We start from the raw sequence: 17165 nt of genomic DNA on the forward strand, positions 1-17165 counted from the left end.
ACCTGTATTTTTATATGCATGTAGTAAATACTCAAACATGAACACTTCTGTCATTTAACAGTTTTTCTTCAGCTGAGCCACAGGGCACGTAAGAAGGCTGTAGAGTTGACAAAACAAAAATACTATGCCCTTCTAATTTTCACATTTTCCAAAATCATCCAAATGACCCCCAGACCGTTGGGATGACAGCCTGGGTTTAAAGCAAACTGGAATTTTTCCTGGTTCCAGAGTCAAAATCAGGCAGGAAGTTTTCACCTGCCATCCAACATCACGTTGGATTAATGGTGCCCATCTGGCCTCTGGACACGCTCACAAAACAGCTTCTTAATGTAAAGCGTTTGTAACAGTATAGCAATAAGAAAAAAAGCATAATAGATTCACTAGTATAAATGCAGTCTGGACTAATAGTTCTTATTGGTATAGTAATCAGATTACAGGTAATCCATTACCCACCAAAGCCAAGTGTTACAAATATGAGACCCAAGAAGCAGAAAGAAGCACAGCCAAACCACAAAAACAAGATAAAACTCCCTTTAATATGCAATGAATCATTTTCAAGTAACCTTTTTTCCTAATGTCTGCTGGTAACAAAACAATACTGTATACAAACACAAAGTTGCTACATTAATGTAAACAAGATATAAAAATGATCCTTATGGTAATAAAACAAGTATTTGCTGCAGAATTCCCCTTTTTAAAGTGAATGTTTTTGTTGTTTTTTTGTCCTCTTTGACCGACCTCCACCAAGTTCACGGTTAAATTGGAAAAATATTCAGAAACAATATGGCAACAGAACATTCAAACACGGATTTTTTTTTTTTCCTTTTTTTAAAAAGTTTTAGTCGTAACACTCAGATGCCAAGTTCAGTGGTTTGATGTTTCAACTGGTGGAGTCTCATGTACAAGTCAGCCATGCATTTTTTTGATATTGCATTCTTTTACTTAATACACCATTATATATTCATGTGTTCATCACCCTGTCGTTCCAAATCCATCAGGAGAACTTGTAAAAAAAAAACAAAAGAAAAATTGTTACCGAGAGAGAAGCCTGATGGCGACTGTCGAAGAGTTTGCCATGCAATCAGACCTTTCTTCATCTGCGTGTGTGCGTGTGTGTCTAATAGAAATTATAGGAACAACAACAACATGAACAGAAACTAAAGAGACTCTACTAACGAACTGGTAACTGCTGAAGCTGACACACTCATTCAAGGCATTAGTGAGACAGTTTCCGTGCTGGCGTGAGGAGCAACAAGGTGGCTGAAGGAGAGCAGGTTCTTTTTTTGTTGTTTGTTTATTTGTTTGTTTGTTTTTTAAGAAAAACACCACAGGGAGAATACCAGGAACCAAATTCAGTGAGAGGGGTTCACAGGTGGAGTCGGGATAGTGTAACAGGCTTGATGCTGAGGAGAGGTGGTTTAGTTTTAACGATGGGAGACTGACCTACACTGAGGTGAGGGAGGAGAGAAATGTGTGTGTGCGTGTGTGTGTGGGCGTGGCATCTGACAGATCTGTGACAGGGAGAGACCAGCTGGCTGGACTGGAAGATGATGTTTACGATAAGATGTTGGACATGAACTCGTAGAATCGTTTGGAGTACTGCTCCGGGTTCACTGTCGAGATCTCGGCCCCCGCCTGGGAACAAGAAAATAAACATAAACACGATTTAGATGAAGTGACACATGTGATAAAGTACACAGCAACACACATTTCAAGAGAAAAAAAAACAAACCTTTCAGGGAAAACCACACACAAAATCTGTTACCACGGTGACTGTGTCAGACGAAGCGATAATAATTATAAAAGCAGTCTTTAAATGACAGAGACATTAGACTACAGGCTGCGGCGATCAATCGCGCCATGTGATTAACGTCATCAGGAAGGAGGTGGTGGTTAGAAAGAAAGGCTTTCAGTCCACGGGGCCACGCCTGGGCAGCTTTTGTCTCGTCGTGTTTACAGCGGCACACAGCTGAGCAGCGAGACAAACAGTCGGTGGCGAGCAGAGCGCTAATCTTAACACTCACCCCATGTTTCACAGTTTTGGCAGCATGTGCAGCTTTTTTCTTAGCGTCATAGTGTGTGAGAATGTCGATGATAGCCATGAAGTATACCTCCTTCTTCACAGCACCTGTGGAGAACGCCACGAGGAGATTTTATGAAAACAAACAAAACAGCCGATAAAGACGGCGTTAATCTGCTGGCTGCGAATTTCAGTAACACTCATGTTAAAGGCGGCGCTCACTGTCATGGCTCTTGATCGCGTAAACATCCACAGAGGGGTCGAACTCCCCGGGGCCGAAAAACCCGCCGCAGTTCAGAGGGTTTCCGGGACTGTCGGGAGGCGTGCCGAAAGAGCCCGTTAACACGCCTCCTCCCATCCCGTCGTTCTCGTACTCCTCGTCCTCCCCCGTGCCCTCCACGTCCATCTCCTCCTGCTCCGCCCGCTCCACATCATGGATGCCCACCAGGAGACTGTAGTCCATGATCTTCAGAGTGGCCAGGAACTAAAACACACAGGAAACACTTGGTTCAAAACCTCTGCCTCTCTGCACAGAGCAGTCGCCGTGCCGGTCTTTCAGACTAACGTTTGGAATCATTTTACAAATTAAATTTCAAGTAACAGCTGTTAAAATATTCATCTCACCGGTGTGATGGTTAAATAAGTGAGGCATGCCGTGTTTACAGACAGTAAGGTTTCAGAAACATTTACCGATCATACCAGGAGGAGGCTGATTTGAACTTTTAGTTTTTTATCTCTAGAAATACATGTTGTAGCCAAGGGGGAAATAAAAGTCTTCGTCAGGCTTTATGCAGTCATGTGGAAAATTAAGTACACCTCATGAACCACTTTTAGCAACAATAAGCTGAAGTAAGAGTTTTCTGTATGGCTGCATCCGTCTCTGACATCGCTTCTTTAGCTACAGCTCTCTTCAGGCCCCAGTGCAGCATTTCAACCAGACTGAGGTCTGCTCGATAAAAAAAAGTTCTAGTGGCCCCGTCATCATTCTGATGTAGATTTGCTGCTCTGCTTAGCATCACTGTCCTGTCACTACGACTCTAGAATACTTTGTTATACAGAGTTCACGGCCCACTCAATGACTGCATGATCACCCCTGCACCACCTATGCTGACGGGTGCATTTCTCCAAACACGGTGCAGAGCATCAGAACCTTCCTCTTGGCAACCCTTCGAAACAAGCCACACTTGTTCTGTCTCTTCCTGATGATACTGTCATGAACTTGTGCATTTAACATGCTAACTGTAGAGCCTGAATTGGAGCGCTTGGGTTGTTTTAAGATTACAAGCTAAAATGAGAGCGCATTAACAGAAAAGATCCAAACTGGAGTTCAGACTTTACATAAACTAATCAATAAAATAAATTATATTTAGGCTTACTCATGCATAACGTTTTAGCGCAGGGAGCCTGTTAACAAAAACAATCTCAGCATTTATGCTGGGTGAAGCGGTTTCATTCCAGAGCGGGAACAATGAAAGCCTGAATGTGTGTTTTACCTCTACATCCCGTTTTAGCTTTTCCAAAAAGTACTTTTTGTTGTCGTCTCCTATCTGCAGCTTGTGGCCTTCATTCAAGAAGTCGTTGTCTTTGAAAGTGGGGAGCTCTTTCGCCTGAAGAGAAGAGGGGGTGGTGTTATGAAGCTGCAGCAGGAGCCGTGTTTTATATTCAAACCAAACCTGTTTTTAAATGCTAATGAAAAACTCAGAGGTGCCGGGGCCCACCTACATCATCGGCTGCTGACTTTCAGCGTGCACTGATGTTAACATTCATATTCATGCAGTCATGATTACAACCATGTGACAGAGAAAATACACAAATTTAAGTCAAATCATGCTGACAGCATCTGCTTACATACAAGCACTTAATTTTAGCAGCAGTATGACAGGTCTGCTTGTGGGGTGAGCTAAGGCCATCTATTTTTATCCCATCGTGTCAGCAGACATCAATGCACAGAAATAAAGCCCACCTTCTCCTTGTCGCTGGCTTCCCTTGAGACTGTCGAACCCTAGAAAAGATGCAAAATAAGAATAAAAATAGAATGAGCGAGACACATCAGAGGAAGCATTAGCATATTTCCTGTTTGCACACAGCTGTCAGTATTAGAAACACAAAGATGCTTTCTCCTGAGGATACCGGCATGAAAGGAGGTGTGTGCCGATAAGCACCGATTAAAGAAGTGAGTTACATCCATAGTCATCTTCATACAGACCTAGTTCAATCCTTGGGTAGCAATCAGGGATGCAAATATCGAGGAATCTGTCTGGTTAATAGTTACAGAAAAGCCAAAAGCAACAGAAACTGGATGTTTTAAGATTACATTTATTTCTAAAGTTTATAAATTATGGCCTTCAATTAAAAAAATACTTCCTTAAAAGAAACATTATCAATCATTTCTTCACCTTTGCACAGATTGTGATTAATCCTTTATTGTTTTTTATATATTGTATTGTAGCCACAGACAGTATAAAAGACAAGTGAGTAGAAGATGAAGACACCGTGCCATTTTTACTGGCCACCAGGGGGCGATACTTGGTGCCAAATAGACTCCAGCTTGTGTGGAAGTGGATGGTAAAAAGTCCCACAGCCTCCTTTCTCTGTGACTTCAGTAAAAATCCTTCCTGAGTTTATGGGATTAAGTCTTATTCAGCAGATCATTAATTCCATTTTACTAAGCTATTGTCATTTTAAGAGCCAAAAAAGATTATCTGGGGTATTCTTAATGGCTTCGCTGTTAGTCACAAGCCATTAATCGATGATTGTGCAGTTTCTCAGATGGACCTTTCGCTCTCACATCCGGTTTCAAAACACCAAGATGGCAACAGCAGAAGTTATAAAGACAACCTGAACTGCGTTGAAGTGTTTCAGCTCTTTGTCATGGCCTTCATCGTTTAGGGCTGCGCTAACGAACAACGATCGGCGGAGCTGATGACAGCAGGATTGCTAATCAAAACAGCATTATCAGTTAAACATTACATTTAATCTCCCTCACTGTAGCTTCATCTCAGCATCTCAACAACACTTTGGACACAATAGTTTTATATTTTTATGCTGCTTTTATAGTGAGTTGAGAATTTGTCATGATTCGGGGGGAGACGTTCCTCGCTGTTGGTCTGATTTGAAATGAGATGGGTCTCATGGGCCTGTGTATTTGCAGAGACACTCGTTTATCTCTTTAACCCTGCATGTGTTGGTCAAAGAGTCTGCTGTGTGTGGGGAGGGAAAGGCATTTTATACCAGTATAATCACGAGCATGGACCCCCAAACAGTGCTTTCGTTCCCAGGAGACTCCTGGCTATATGATATTGATTTATCGTCTAAAAATATTTTACTGCCAAAGAAAAAAAAAAGTTCAGGAGGTAGAGCAGGTCATCTACTAATTAGAAGCCTGGCGTTTTGATCTCCGATGCTCCCGTCTGTATGCCAAATATCCTTGGGCAACATACTAACACCCAGCTGCTCTCTGATGGATGGAAATGTCAGAAAATACTTGAGCATAGAAAAAAGCTTGTATGAATGGGTGAATGAGGCCTGTTGTAAAAAGCACTTTGAGTGCTCAGAGTAGAAACGCACTTTACAAGAACCGGTCCATTTACCACAAGTGCTTAAATTAACACATATTGTTAAATAACCCTCAAGTTTAAAAAAAAAAAGAAAGCCTAAATTATGAAACTGAGTTTCATGAACGTATGCGAGACCGTAAATGTGGCGTAAAGCTCTCTAAAAGGATGATGAGACTCGTGTGCATGCGCGGCGTAGCCAGCGTACCTACCTTCAGGTCGTATTTGCGGTGTACGGTGAGCCGATGGCTGAATACATTCCGGGTCACCACCATGTACGTCTCCACCCCGTCCACCGTTAGCCTGTACATGCCCAGGAACTGAGGGAGCAGCGTGTTGCCATGACACTCCACTATAAACTGGAGACGGCCAGGGGAGGCGAGCACAGAGAGAAACAGGAAGTGTGGGGGTGAGGAATCAAATACACGCAGAATACAAGCTGATTAAAAGTGAGCGCAGCTTCGTTTCTGTGTTTAACTTTAAAAGGCAGAGATCACGCTCTCCTCCAACACTCCTGTTGGGGCGGGAATTATTCTGCTCATTTCCAGCGCCACGCGTTTATTCCTGGACTCTGCTAAGCTAGCTTTGCACAATTCACAGCTCAGAATAATCCTTCTTTATCTTATGGCCATGCTGCAGATCCAAGCAATCCGTTTTAGCTCCTCCTACTTCAGGCTTAATTTCCTCCTGATCTGCTGGGGCTGATATGTCCCTAAACTTTTATATTCTCTATGACATCATAAAAAATAAATACTGGTGCCGGAGTGTATAAACACCTGTGCTATCAATTTGAAACTCCTACGTCGCTTCATTCTCGAGACACCTGTGTCCACTCCGCCCGCCCTGCAGGGCGACAGCAATAATCCATCAACCTTTTACGGCCGAGGGGTAAAAAGTGAAGCTGGACGTTTCACCTAATTTGTTGTGTTATTCTTCTTTTATTCTTCACCACTGACTCACACCAGATTTTGCTTGACAACAGGCTTCAGCCCTGCATGGCTTTAAACTGACAAGCCAATTGTTTTACAACATGTTTGACTTATTGGTTTTTAATCTTCTGTCCGTGCGTATATGACTGTATTTTACTGTGCGCGTTATCTGTGGCTTAGCGAGAGCCACCTAAATAATCACAGGGATTACTTGTACAAACGCGACCTCGTTATTTAAAACCTCGACCATTTCTGTAACAATACATGGACAGGAAATAAATTAATAACAGGTTCTCTTTATCTTTAGATTCAAATCTAGATTAGAAATTATTTAACAAACTGATGCTCCTGAATTTTTCTCCTCACACCCGACACGTGAGCACATTTCAATACTAGGATAATGAATCACAATAAAAGTCTGGCTCTGCAGTTCCTCGCAGCGGTGCCTCTACCTGGTGATATTTCTTTAGGATGTTGTGCATCTCAGCGATGTCCTCGCTGGACACGGTTTTGATGACGAAGCGGTGGTCGTAGCTGGACAGGATGCGGTTGCCGAAGCGGCCCTGGGTGTCGCTGTTGAGCGGGGCGCTCCTGGTCAGAGAGTTCTGCCAAACCGAACGCAACAAGGTGGATTAAGCTCCTGTGAGAGCGAATGAACATTTCTGCTTGTGCGTCAGTGTCTGAGGCCTCACCTGGTAGTCCTGGTCATCAATGCAGAACCTCTCCCTCAGGTTTCTGAACACCATGGGGCAATACTCTTTAAACTTAAAGCGACTAGGCAGGTTTTCTCTGGCAGGAGAGACGAACAGAGTCAACACAATCTAAAACGAGGAATTAAAAATCACTGACTTCAACTTTTTTTTGCTCGCTGTCGGATTTATTTCTGCTTCTCTGGAATCAGACTGAACAAAGAGATAGTGTGAAGTTGTCATTTGCAGTACAGCAAAGGGCAGAAAACAGAGAACTCACTCAAACTGATTTAAATGTAAAGATCTCAACAGCATTATTGCCCTGATCACTTATGAAAAACAAACAAAAAAATAGATTTTAAAAAGCTCATGTATAATGTGATGCGGCTACTAATGCAGCCACAAATCAGATATTTCTTTATGTTGCACTGCTTGTCCTCACACTGAAACCACTGCAGAGCCTGATGCACTGGGATATGGACCATCACAGTTTACAGCTTATAAGTGAGAAACGAGCTCTCCTGAGTAAATAAAGCACTTTGGAAACTGAAATGAAACTTAACTAGTTCAGATCTTCTGAACTTTTTCGCTGATGTTGAAAAAAGAAACAAAACAGCACACTGATTCATTTTAGTTTCACTGAAGGCTCAACCCAGAGCAAAGAAATGGAGCCAATGTGGAAGTGCCAAAAGTTACAGTTCCTCTAAAAGAGCCTTCCACATACAATGCACCGCTGCACTCTTACATCTATTCTTTTCTACTGTTTGCGCCACACAAGAACAGTTTCCTGCTGGGAAACACTTACATGTGCCGCTGCCAAATTTCCACACAGGTTGAACTTTGACTCCAAATTTAAAAGTTTACAGCAAATTTAAGCATGTTTACACCTTGGTATGAAAACCAGTTTCAGCTTCTATGGATAGTTTTCTAACAACTCTGAATATTGTGAGGTTTTGTAACGTATCCACCTGGATGCTGTGGTTTAGGGGTGTCACCACTGTGAAGCAGTTAGAGCCGGTCTCTGTCTGCTGGAGCAAAACTCTGCTACTCCGAGTCAAACTGGACCTTTTCTGTGTGCGTGTGCTGCTGGTGCTTTCTGAAGCATGTCTTAATCAACTATCAGGATAAAATTAAGGCTTGCTGTGAGGTACAGACTATCCAATGAGTGAGATCACGGCGTCCGAGTCCATCTTTTATACAATCTGTGGCTTTCGCGATAAAAGCCCTTTTTCCATTAGTACCTACTCGGATCGACTCAACACGGCACGACTCGGATCGACTCGTTTTCCATTACAATCTAGCACCACCGAATGTGCATGGGGTCGTTATAGCAACGCGGCCAAGTGTCCCACAATTAGCAAACGACACGAAGGCTGAACATCGAGGCAACGATACACCTGCTGCTCGGTCGGCTTTACGTCAGACTCGGGCTTTGTTTTTGTTTTTTTGCGATTTCCCTCGTTGTTGGGTTTCATTTTCGCAAACGACATTCATGACTCATCGAGGCACGACACTGACTAACCAATCGGTGGCATACAGTCTGTCGATGTCACACTTTTGGATCACCTCGGATTGCGTGGAACCCCAGCAGAGTAGGTGCTAAAAAACGTATTTGGTACCAAGTACGATCACTTAAAGAAAACCCTGAAAACCGAGGCGAGCCGACCCGAGTAGGCACTAATGGAAAAGGGGCTAAAGGCTCCACCTTCAGCTGATCGATCTACAACAATGGATCCAGTCCAGGTGAGGTGTGTCAACACTGTGAAGGATACTGGCCAATGTTTATTCCCTAAAATCAACCAGTCCTGTAGTATAACTTGCATATAATGTAATATGTGATACTACAAGGATTTTAGGCATTAAAAGTTGCTTCTGTTTTAGATCAACTGTACAAAATACATTTTATAACAACTGTAAAAGCGCTCAGGCAGCCCTTAAAGGACGAGCATACCTGAGCAAAGAGACAAAACCATCTGCACCTTAATAATGAGTCAAACGCTCAAAAACAAACAAACAAAAACCTACACAGAATTCATTAGTGGGGGTGCAAAACACTGCTAAATGTGAGCAACAAAGTGACTCATCTTTGGGGCAGCATTGGCTATATTTCAGTGATGTTTTTTTTAATTCCACATTGTTTTGTCCACTCCTGCATGCAGGACCGTGGGACACATTTCTCTACCTCAGCCGTGCAGGGGTTAAGAAAACAGTGCAGAGTTTCAGTGTTCCCAGGTTGGTACTTTGCAGTGAGGATGATTTAAAGCGTTCAGATGAGCTTCAACAATAATGTGTCTAAATGCAACCTCGTCCTGCAATAACATCCTCGCCGTGGATTCAGATACCAGGGCGTTCGGAGGGCTGCTTTGTACCTCTGAAAGGATTTCATGAATGCAGAAAGTTAAAGCAACAACCTGCAATCTCTGACCAGCGAGCAGACTTGCAGAGTCCTTTTATGAGGAGTCAGTCTATCAGAATCAGAAGGTGTTCTGAACCCTGCTGGAGCCTTGACACTTTTGTTTACTTGTGGATTACGGACTGTGCCTAAGCTGTGATGTACCTACTTGTTAAATAGGTGGTTGTCCACTTTGATCTTGCTGTAGGCTTTAAAGTCATCTGGCATCAGCATCACTGGTACAGGCACATTACTTAACTCGTTAATCTGAAAGAGGGAAGTGAGAACGAGAGAGAGAGAGAGAAATGAGGAAAGAGCCTGAAGAAGAGTGCAAACAGCTGAACAAACAGACTGCACAATTACTGAGGAATAACACAAACCAAGGGAGCAATATTGGCTTTTGCAATTTTGATCTGAGCACAAAACCAATAAAAAAAAAAACAAAAAAAAAACAGACTCCTACACAAAGTACTCAGTGAGTAGTGCAGGTTAATTTATAGAACAAAGCCACGACTACCTGTAACACAGCTCAGTATTTCAAAGCCGTTTCAAATCTCTGACAGTGATTAACTCGGGGACCAAAGAACACGCAGGCAGGTTTTCTTGCTGCTGCTGCGCCTCCAGACACTCGGCTCATTTACTGAAACTCATCCAGAGCAAAAGCGCAGTGATGAGCTCCGGAAAAAACCTTGCAAATCGCATAAATCACTTTATAGAGTGATGAAAAGGGACAGCACACAGTCACGGTGCTGCCATTTAGAGGAAATAAGTTCTTCTCATACTGGAAGTAAACAACACAGTTGGGTATGCACAAATAATCAGCTGATACTGGCTCTCCTGACTGATTATGGGATGTTAGACGCTGAAATTTGTTACCAATTTTGTGCTACCTTAAAGTTCAAACGCTGCGATCAACGTTTTAAAGGTCGTCTAATTTTAGTTTTTCGTCACGCAGAAAAATGAATATGTTTGGTTACTTTGTAACTTTTTTTTGTTTGAACCCATGAAGTGCCAACGTCGCCTGTGTTCAGTTTAGTGGAAGACGATCCTCTTGCTCTTATTTTGAAAGTTCAGCTCACATTTGGTTTAAAGTTCCCTTTAAGCTGCGACTTTCTGGAGGAAATCAAAAAAACCTTTGGGCATGGACAAGAGGCATCAGCTTATTACAAAATGCTTTTATTAGCTTCTGATCCTAACACACTGTCCCTCAAAAGAACGTGGGAAATGGACTTAAATCTCAGCTTTACAGTGGAGGAATGGCATTCTCAGGAATCTGAAAAAATGTCACGTGAATTGCGTTCAAGATTGGTCCAATTTAAGATTTTAAATAGAGTTTACTGGACACCCTCACGGTTGCTGACGATGCATGCTGGAAGTGCCAGCAGGTAGGGCTGCCACGATTAGTCGACTAGTCACGATTACGTCGACTATTAAAATCGTTGAAGACTAATTTAATAGTCGACGCGTCGTTTGAAGCTTTGTAAGATCCCAAAAGACGCAGGAATAAGTAGGATTTAAGAGTGTAATAACGGACTGAAACAGAAGATGGCAGCACTGCATGTACAAGGACGCCAGCTGCCGTTAAACCCCGAAGAAGAAGCTGTGTCCCAGAATTCATAGCGCGGCTCAGTTCAGTTGTCAACAATGGCGGCAGCTAGTTAGTTTTAATATTACTCTTATTATTCTTTCTGGGTCACAAAATAAACGATTAACATATTTTCAGGCGCAAATGTAGCTGTGTAAACCTCAAATATCTGCTCAGTTTATCAGGACACCACATATTTTCAAAAGCGCTCCGACGTTTTCGGAGACGTCTGTTACCCACCGCTAGCTCGATAGCTAGCCGGGGGCTAGGCTCACTAGAGCCGGTGAGAACACCGGACTCCCGGCAAATCGTTTTCAAACCCACCGCCGTCTTTCGCTACTCAGGTTAAACATGATATACAAGTCACTTAGATAACTTAAAAGTGTTGTTGTTTGCCTTTTTTTTTTTAAGTATTTTATTGGTTCCTGATTAAATCGGTTTGGCTGAGATTAAAGTTATAGTTTTTACACAGCTGAATAAACGTCAAGCAGATTAAACTCCATCGAAACAATCTGCAAATGTCATTAAAAATTTAATAAACTCTCATCTTGTCTTTATTTTTAGTTAGCACATACCTTAAACACTTGGGTACAACACTCATTGGGTACAAACGGCTATTATGCTGGAGAGGAAGCCGTTGGTGAAAGAGTGGAAGGCCTCATCGACTCCTACCTTCTCTCAGTGGTATACCTCTTTGGGACAAGTGGCAGCTTATGAAAGATTATCATATAGGCTGTGGGCGACCGTGGCTAAGGGGGTTGGGAAGCGTATCTGTAACTGGAAGGTCACCGGTTCGATCCCCGGGCTCTCTGTCCTGGTCGTTGTGTCCTTGGGCAAGACACTTTACCCTACCGCCTACTGGTGTTGGCCAGAGGGGCCGATGGCGCAATATGGCAGCCTCGCCCAGGGCAGCTGTGGCTACAACCGTAGCTTGCTTCCACCAGTGTGTGAATGCATTGTAAAGCGCTTTGGGTGCCTTGAAAAGCGCTATATAAATCCAATCCATTATTATTAAATAGACTGGACGACTATAACGACAAATGGGCTAACTACTTTTCATACACAGGTCAGTGACGTATCCGGCTAAAGTAGTTAAGGTCGGACTAAATAGGATAGCTGTAATTGGGTCTATGTGAAATATTGGCATCATTGTGTATTTATGTTATTTTGGATCTTTTTTTTTGGATGGAAACATGCATCGATTCTCAATTTGTTTTGTTGTTGTAACTGGGAATGTCCACTCTGTTATCTTCTGGGTTTTTTTTGTTGTTGTTGTTTTAATATTAAAATCTAATAAAGTTTGAGTCATGAAAAAAAAGAAAGTTCAGCTCACCCCAGCCTTTCCCGCCTACATGATCCCCTCCCCTCCAGTGGATGTTTTGCCAAATGGTTGGACATATTTCAGCTCAAACTTCTTAGACTCCAGCTCACATCAATAGTGCTCCTCCTGCTCGGGAGGGCACAGTAAACACAACCATGCACCGCTACAACAATCTCACCAAGGCTGCAGAGCACAACTCAGACCACTGCAGTCCAAGATGGGGGAGCTGGACTTCATCCGCAGGGGAGAGACTCACTGAAGAAGCTAGCACTCATACCGATCAGTAATGTATTTGCAGAGGAAAAACTTACAAAATTGCTCAAAGAGCTGTACATGTATGCCTCCCCACCATAAACTGAATCTATATTTGAGAGAATATAATGTTAGTATAAAATATTGGTATCAGCTGTAGGTCATACCACTTTCTGCTATCTGATCACACGCAGAGATTAGCTTTTACTTGCTGATTTCTAATTTTAAAAAAAGCACTCTACAGTCTTACCTCAAGCCACCAAAGATAAGTCCAATATTTTCAATTTGACAGAGGTGTTTGCCCATGACGATCAAAGTTTCCAAACCAGATTTTCAACATGCAGAGAATCCAGTTTGACAGCTTCCTCATACCGGAGGCCTTACGTGTGCGCCGATGTGATGCAAGAAAATCAAGATCAGCTCACGCTGTCTTTTAAAAATCAGTGTCGTGCGTCCATGTCAGTGAAGGAGTTTTGTTGGGGGATTAATAACATCACACAGGTGATGTCTCACATCACCTCACACACAGAGCAACAGTAAATCCTGCAGCATCACAGCTCAGGCTGCATTAAAAATGCATACGACTTCTGAGTGGAAGACGAAGGCTTTGATGAGAAGTCTGTTTGATGTCTTGAATCGGCTTCCCGCCCACACCTCAAATCGTCAGGACTTGTGTGCTGCTCCCACACACACACACACACACACACACAAAGTTCACCAGCTGAATAATGGAGATGCTGCAGTGATAGCCATATCATTAGCAGCTCACTTAATTCCATAGCAGTGTGCATTTATTTGCTATTCCAGGCAGGCACAGGCACTTCATGTAAATAGCATGAAGTGGGATATTCAGTCTCCCTGTCCGGATCGCCAATATGTCCCAGGGATCCTAACCCTTCTGTTACTACCTGTTAGACTTTGTGTTTTGTTAGTCTAATAATGAAGAATTGAATCAAGTATGACTGGAGCACATATTAACAGGACCCCGGGAAGAAATGACAGCTTTGTGTGTCAAACAAGCAACGTTTCAGCACCAGGAGTTCCCCAAGTCGGCACAATATTTTTCAAAAAACTTCTGTGTCACACCTCAGGGGGTTGTTTTTCCGCGCATCAATCAAGCAAGAGTGCAACCGCCCCTTCACAGCAGGCAGGACTAAACTGCTGGTGCATAGCCCACTCCATCCATCCATCACTGGTGTCCAATCTGCCCCTTCACTGAGCTTTTCATAGGCATAGGCAGCCTCGTCCAAAAGCGAATGCGATAGATTTTCTGCTCTATTTATAGTGAAATGATGTGATGGAGTAAACTGCAGCGAACTGGACGCAGGCGCGGAGTGCGGTAGCTGCAAACGCAAGTCTCAAGAGCAGGTTTATTTGAACAATAGGCAGGCTGCTGTGAGCAGCTGTGTGCAGCTGAAAATCTGTGTAACCTGCTGCTCCGGCTGCCTGTCACACCCCTCCCACCCCACGCCTGCACGCACTTACAGCAACAGCTCACGATACAGCAACAAGATACCGAACACATTTTACGATGGCAGCTCACTGAATGATCTCTCTCTCTCTTACACACACATACAAACGCAAAACGTATCACAAATATGCACATTTTCTCAAAAGTTAACCAAATAAAATCCCCGCAAAACTCGCGCTTCAGCCACAGCCACCCGCGGAGGCAGCGGCGGCAGCAGTCCGCTATTAACTGCACGAAAACGGCTGGATTACAGCCCAAGTACAGTGTCATATACTTGGCTGAGTCCACGCATGAAAAAGATCAATTACAGGGCATCAAAACTGGCTTGACAGATGAAGGTAGCTGGCTAACAAGCTAGCATGCTAGCTAAATCAAAACAGCGGCGTAAACAAACAGCACACGGGCAGACTGCACAGGTATTTACCGTATGGTTGACACCCCACATTAAAACGCTGAGTATGGGCTCACTGGCGCGGAATAATTTCACTTTCTGTCCTATAAAATGCTTCTTTTTCGTCTTGGTTTTGCTGGCGCTGATGGGCGCTGCGCTGGTGCAGTTGGATGACATGTCTCCGGCTGGGGATTCAGGGTACGCAAGACGGCGGTCCGGGTCGTTCACACAGCGATAAATAAAAACTAAATCTGAAAGTACAGAGCGTTTTTCCTTTTCGAAGAAATCTATAAGTGCATCGTGCTCGTTGACCAACTCGCAGCGAGTCTCTGGGCAGGATGACTGTCTGTTTGGGAGTCAGCGGTGAAGCATTTTGCGCCGTCACCACCCTTCCTCCTCCCGAGCAGGCCGCGGCGTATCCACACAGCAGCTAGCCGGCCATCGGGTTACAGCGCGGCCTCGCTCTAAAAACAGCCTGCAGCGGAGAACCGTCGCCGAGGCAGATCCTCTTCTCTCCGCTCAACGCCTGCAACCCAACACTGATGCCGTTTTACTTGGAAGTGAGTAATCCCGTCATGATGAGCGTGTTGTCACCAGCCCAGCGCTGAGATCGGGGTCTCCTCAAGATGGCGTCCGTGCTGCACTTCACAGTCCACAGCGGCCCCAGCAGGCCAGCGGGGGGAATTGCAGGGATTCCCACAGTGTACCGCTCAGGGTTTGCTGCTCGAGCAGTGGTTCTCCCTTTTTTTTTCTTCTGACGTGCCCCATTAAAAAAAAAAAAAAAGTTCACGCGTTAGACTCCAGAATTTTCTTCGTTTTCTTTGATGGCTGTCAAACAACACTGAGGTGTTCTGTAGCCACCTGCTTGGCCGGAGTAATGAAAGGAGACTCCAAAACGCAGACCTGCATGCAGCACGAACTTGTGCATTTAAATTTACACCCAGCTTTCACAATACCCATTTAATTTATAGTTTCTATTTCTTTTTCGTCTTCTTTTGGCTGCTTCCTTTCATGGTCACCACAGCAGATCATCTCCCTCCACCTCACCCTGTCATAGAGGGCATGTTATCCCAAGCATCCCCTCTGCATGTCCTCCTTTGCTACATCCATGCGCCTTCTCCGAGGTCTTCTTCTCGCCTGGGAGCTCCACCTTTTTTGTGGGGGGGGGGACAAGAATGTCCGATGTTGGTAGTAATTCTAATAAACGTGAGCACAAGAGAGAGGGAGACACCCTACAATGAACTGAAACATTAACTTGTTATTTATTCCTGCTTAAAACAGATTATTATGGATTTTGTACTTATTGTACAGGCCAGGTGTGTCGCCACCCCTCACACTTTATCCTGTTTTGTTTGCTTGTTAAGTTAGTATAAGATGTAATGACATGTGCTTTTGTATATTGTATATTCTGGTACTTTAGCCCAAGAAATATCATTTAGTGGGCATATTAGGGTTTGTTTAAATGAAATGGACAGAAAAGGTTTTTTAAAAATGGAAACACAACAACGATGTAGGCTGCGTTATGAACAAGGCAGGGACAACTTTGTGTCCTATTGTGTTTCAGCTGCTTTGTTTTCATTTCTGTTGCAATGCTTTCTGAAATTGTTTACACCTCAGGGTCATCGTATTACCGGCACACAATCGATCATGCGTCAGTGTGGTGTAACCCCCCCACATGAAAGGCTCACCCAGGAAAATTTTATGGCAGGAAGCATAAACGCTGTTCCACCAGAAACATGTTTCTAAGGGAGGGGAGGCGGCCCTTAGATATAAACAGTGGAGTCATTCTGCTCATTTCCAGCTTCATATTTTTTATTTTTGGTCCTAGAGTAACTTTACATAATTTCCAGATCATTGACTCTTGGAGCAACCCTCAGTTCATCCTCTGTTTGAAAATATATATATATATATATTTTTTAGCTCCTCCCCATTTTGGCCAACTTTCTTTTGATTGGCTTCCCCTCATAAGCAAAAGGTTTGAACAGCAGGTGGATGGGACTTAGCTGTGTCTGGTGTTCACATGTATCTGGTTGATGTTAATTTTCACTGCTAATTTTCCTGTGATTGTGTGGACTCTACAAGCCATTACACTAAAATACAGCCACTACGCATGTAGCCTTCAGACTGACTCTAAAGAGAAATTCAAAAAGTAAAACAGGAAGCTCCCCATTTCTGCAGCTGTATAATCCTGTACTTAGAGAGATCTGGTCTCAGTGACATCAAACAGAGCCACACTGACTAGGATAGAATAGAATAATCCTTTAATTGTCCCAAAGGGGGAAATTTGGAAATTTGACCACATGATTTGAAACTTGCTTTATGTTTCTTTCTACATTAAGAGTAAATACAGGACAGAAAATAGAGAAAACTACGACATATCCCATGCAACGCTATTGAAAATTCACCCTAGAGACTGTGAGTGTTAGAAATTATCAAACTGACCTAACTTGAAACATTTTGTAACCGGGCAACACAAAAAATCCCAACGTTTATTAAACTGAGACTTCAGTGGGTTGCAAAGATCTCCGAGATCCTTAAAATTAGAATATTAAGTCAGGCTG

The 17165-nt window shown here is 43.4% G+C and overlaps 1 protein-coding gene across 1 annotated transcript; it reads right to left on the bottom strand.

Moving 5' to 3' along the window:
* Positions 1 to 515: 515 nt before the first annotated feature.
* On the bottom strand, positions 516 to 15255 carry LOC120734583 (phosphatidylinositol 5-phosphate 4-kinase type-2 beta). Its single transcript, XM_040033453.1, has 10 exons — positions 14638 to 15255; positions 9754 to 9851; positions 7196 to 7292; positions 6956 to 7108; positions 5787 to 5933; positions 3984 to 4022; positions 3514 to 3627; positions 2243 to 2504; positions 2025 to 2128; positions 516 to 1635 (listed from the first exon to the last, which is right to left on the bottom strand). The coding sequence occupies exons 1-10, from the start codon at positions 14779 to 14781 to the stop codon at positions 1555 to 1557; spliced, it is 1239 nt and encodes a 412-aa protein (XP_039889387.1). The 5' UTR covers positions 14782 to 15255; the 3' UTR covers positions 516 to 1554.
* Positions 15256 to 17165: the final 1910 nt, after the last annotated feature.

Source organism: Simochromis diagramma, unplaced genomic scaffold (genome assembly GCF_900408965.1).
Source record: "Simochromis diagramma unplaced genomic scaffold, fSimDia1.1 OVJJ01000571.1, whole genome shotgun sequence".
In the NCBI taxonomy this organism is placed as follows: Eukaryota; Metazoa; Chordata; class Actinopteri; order Cichliformes; family Cichlidae; genus Simochromis; species Simochromis diagramma.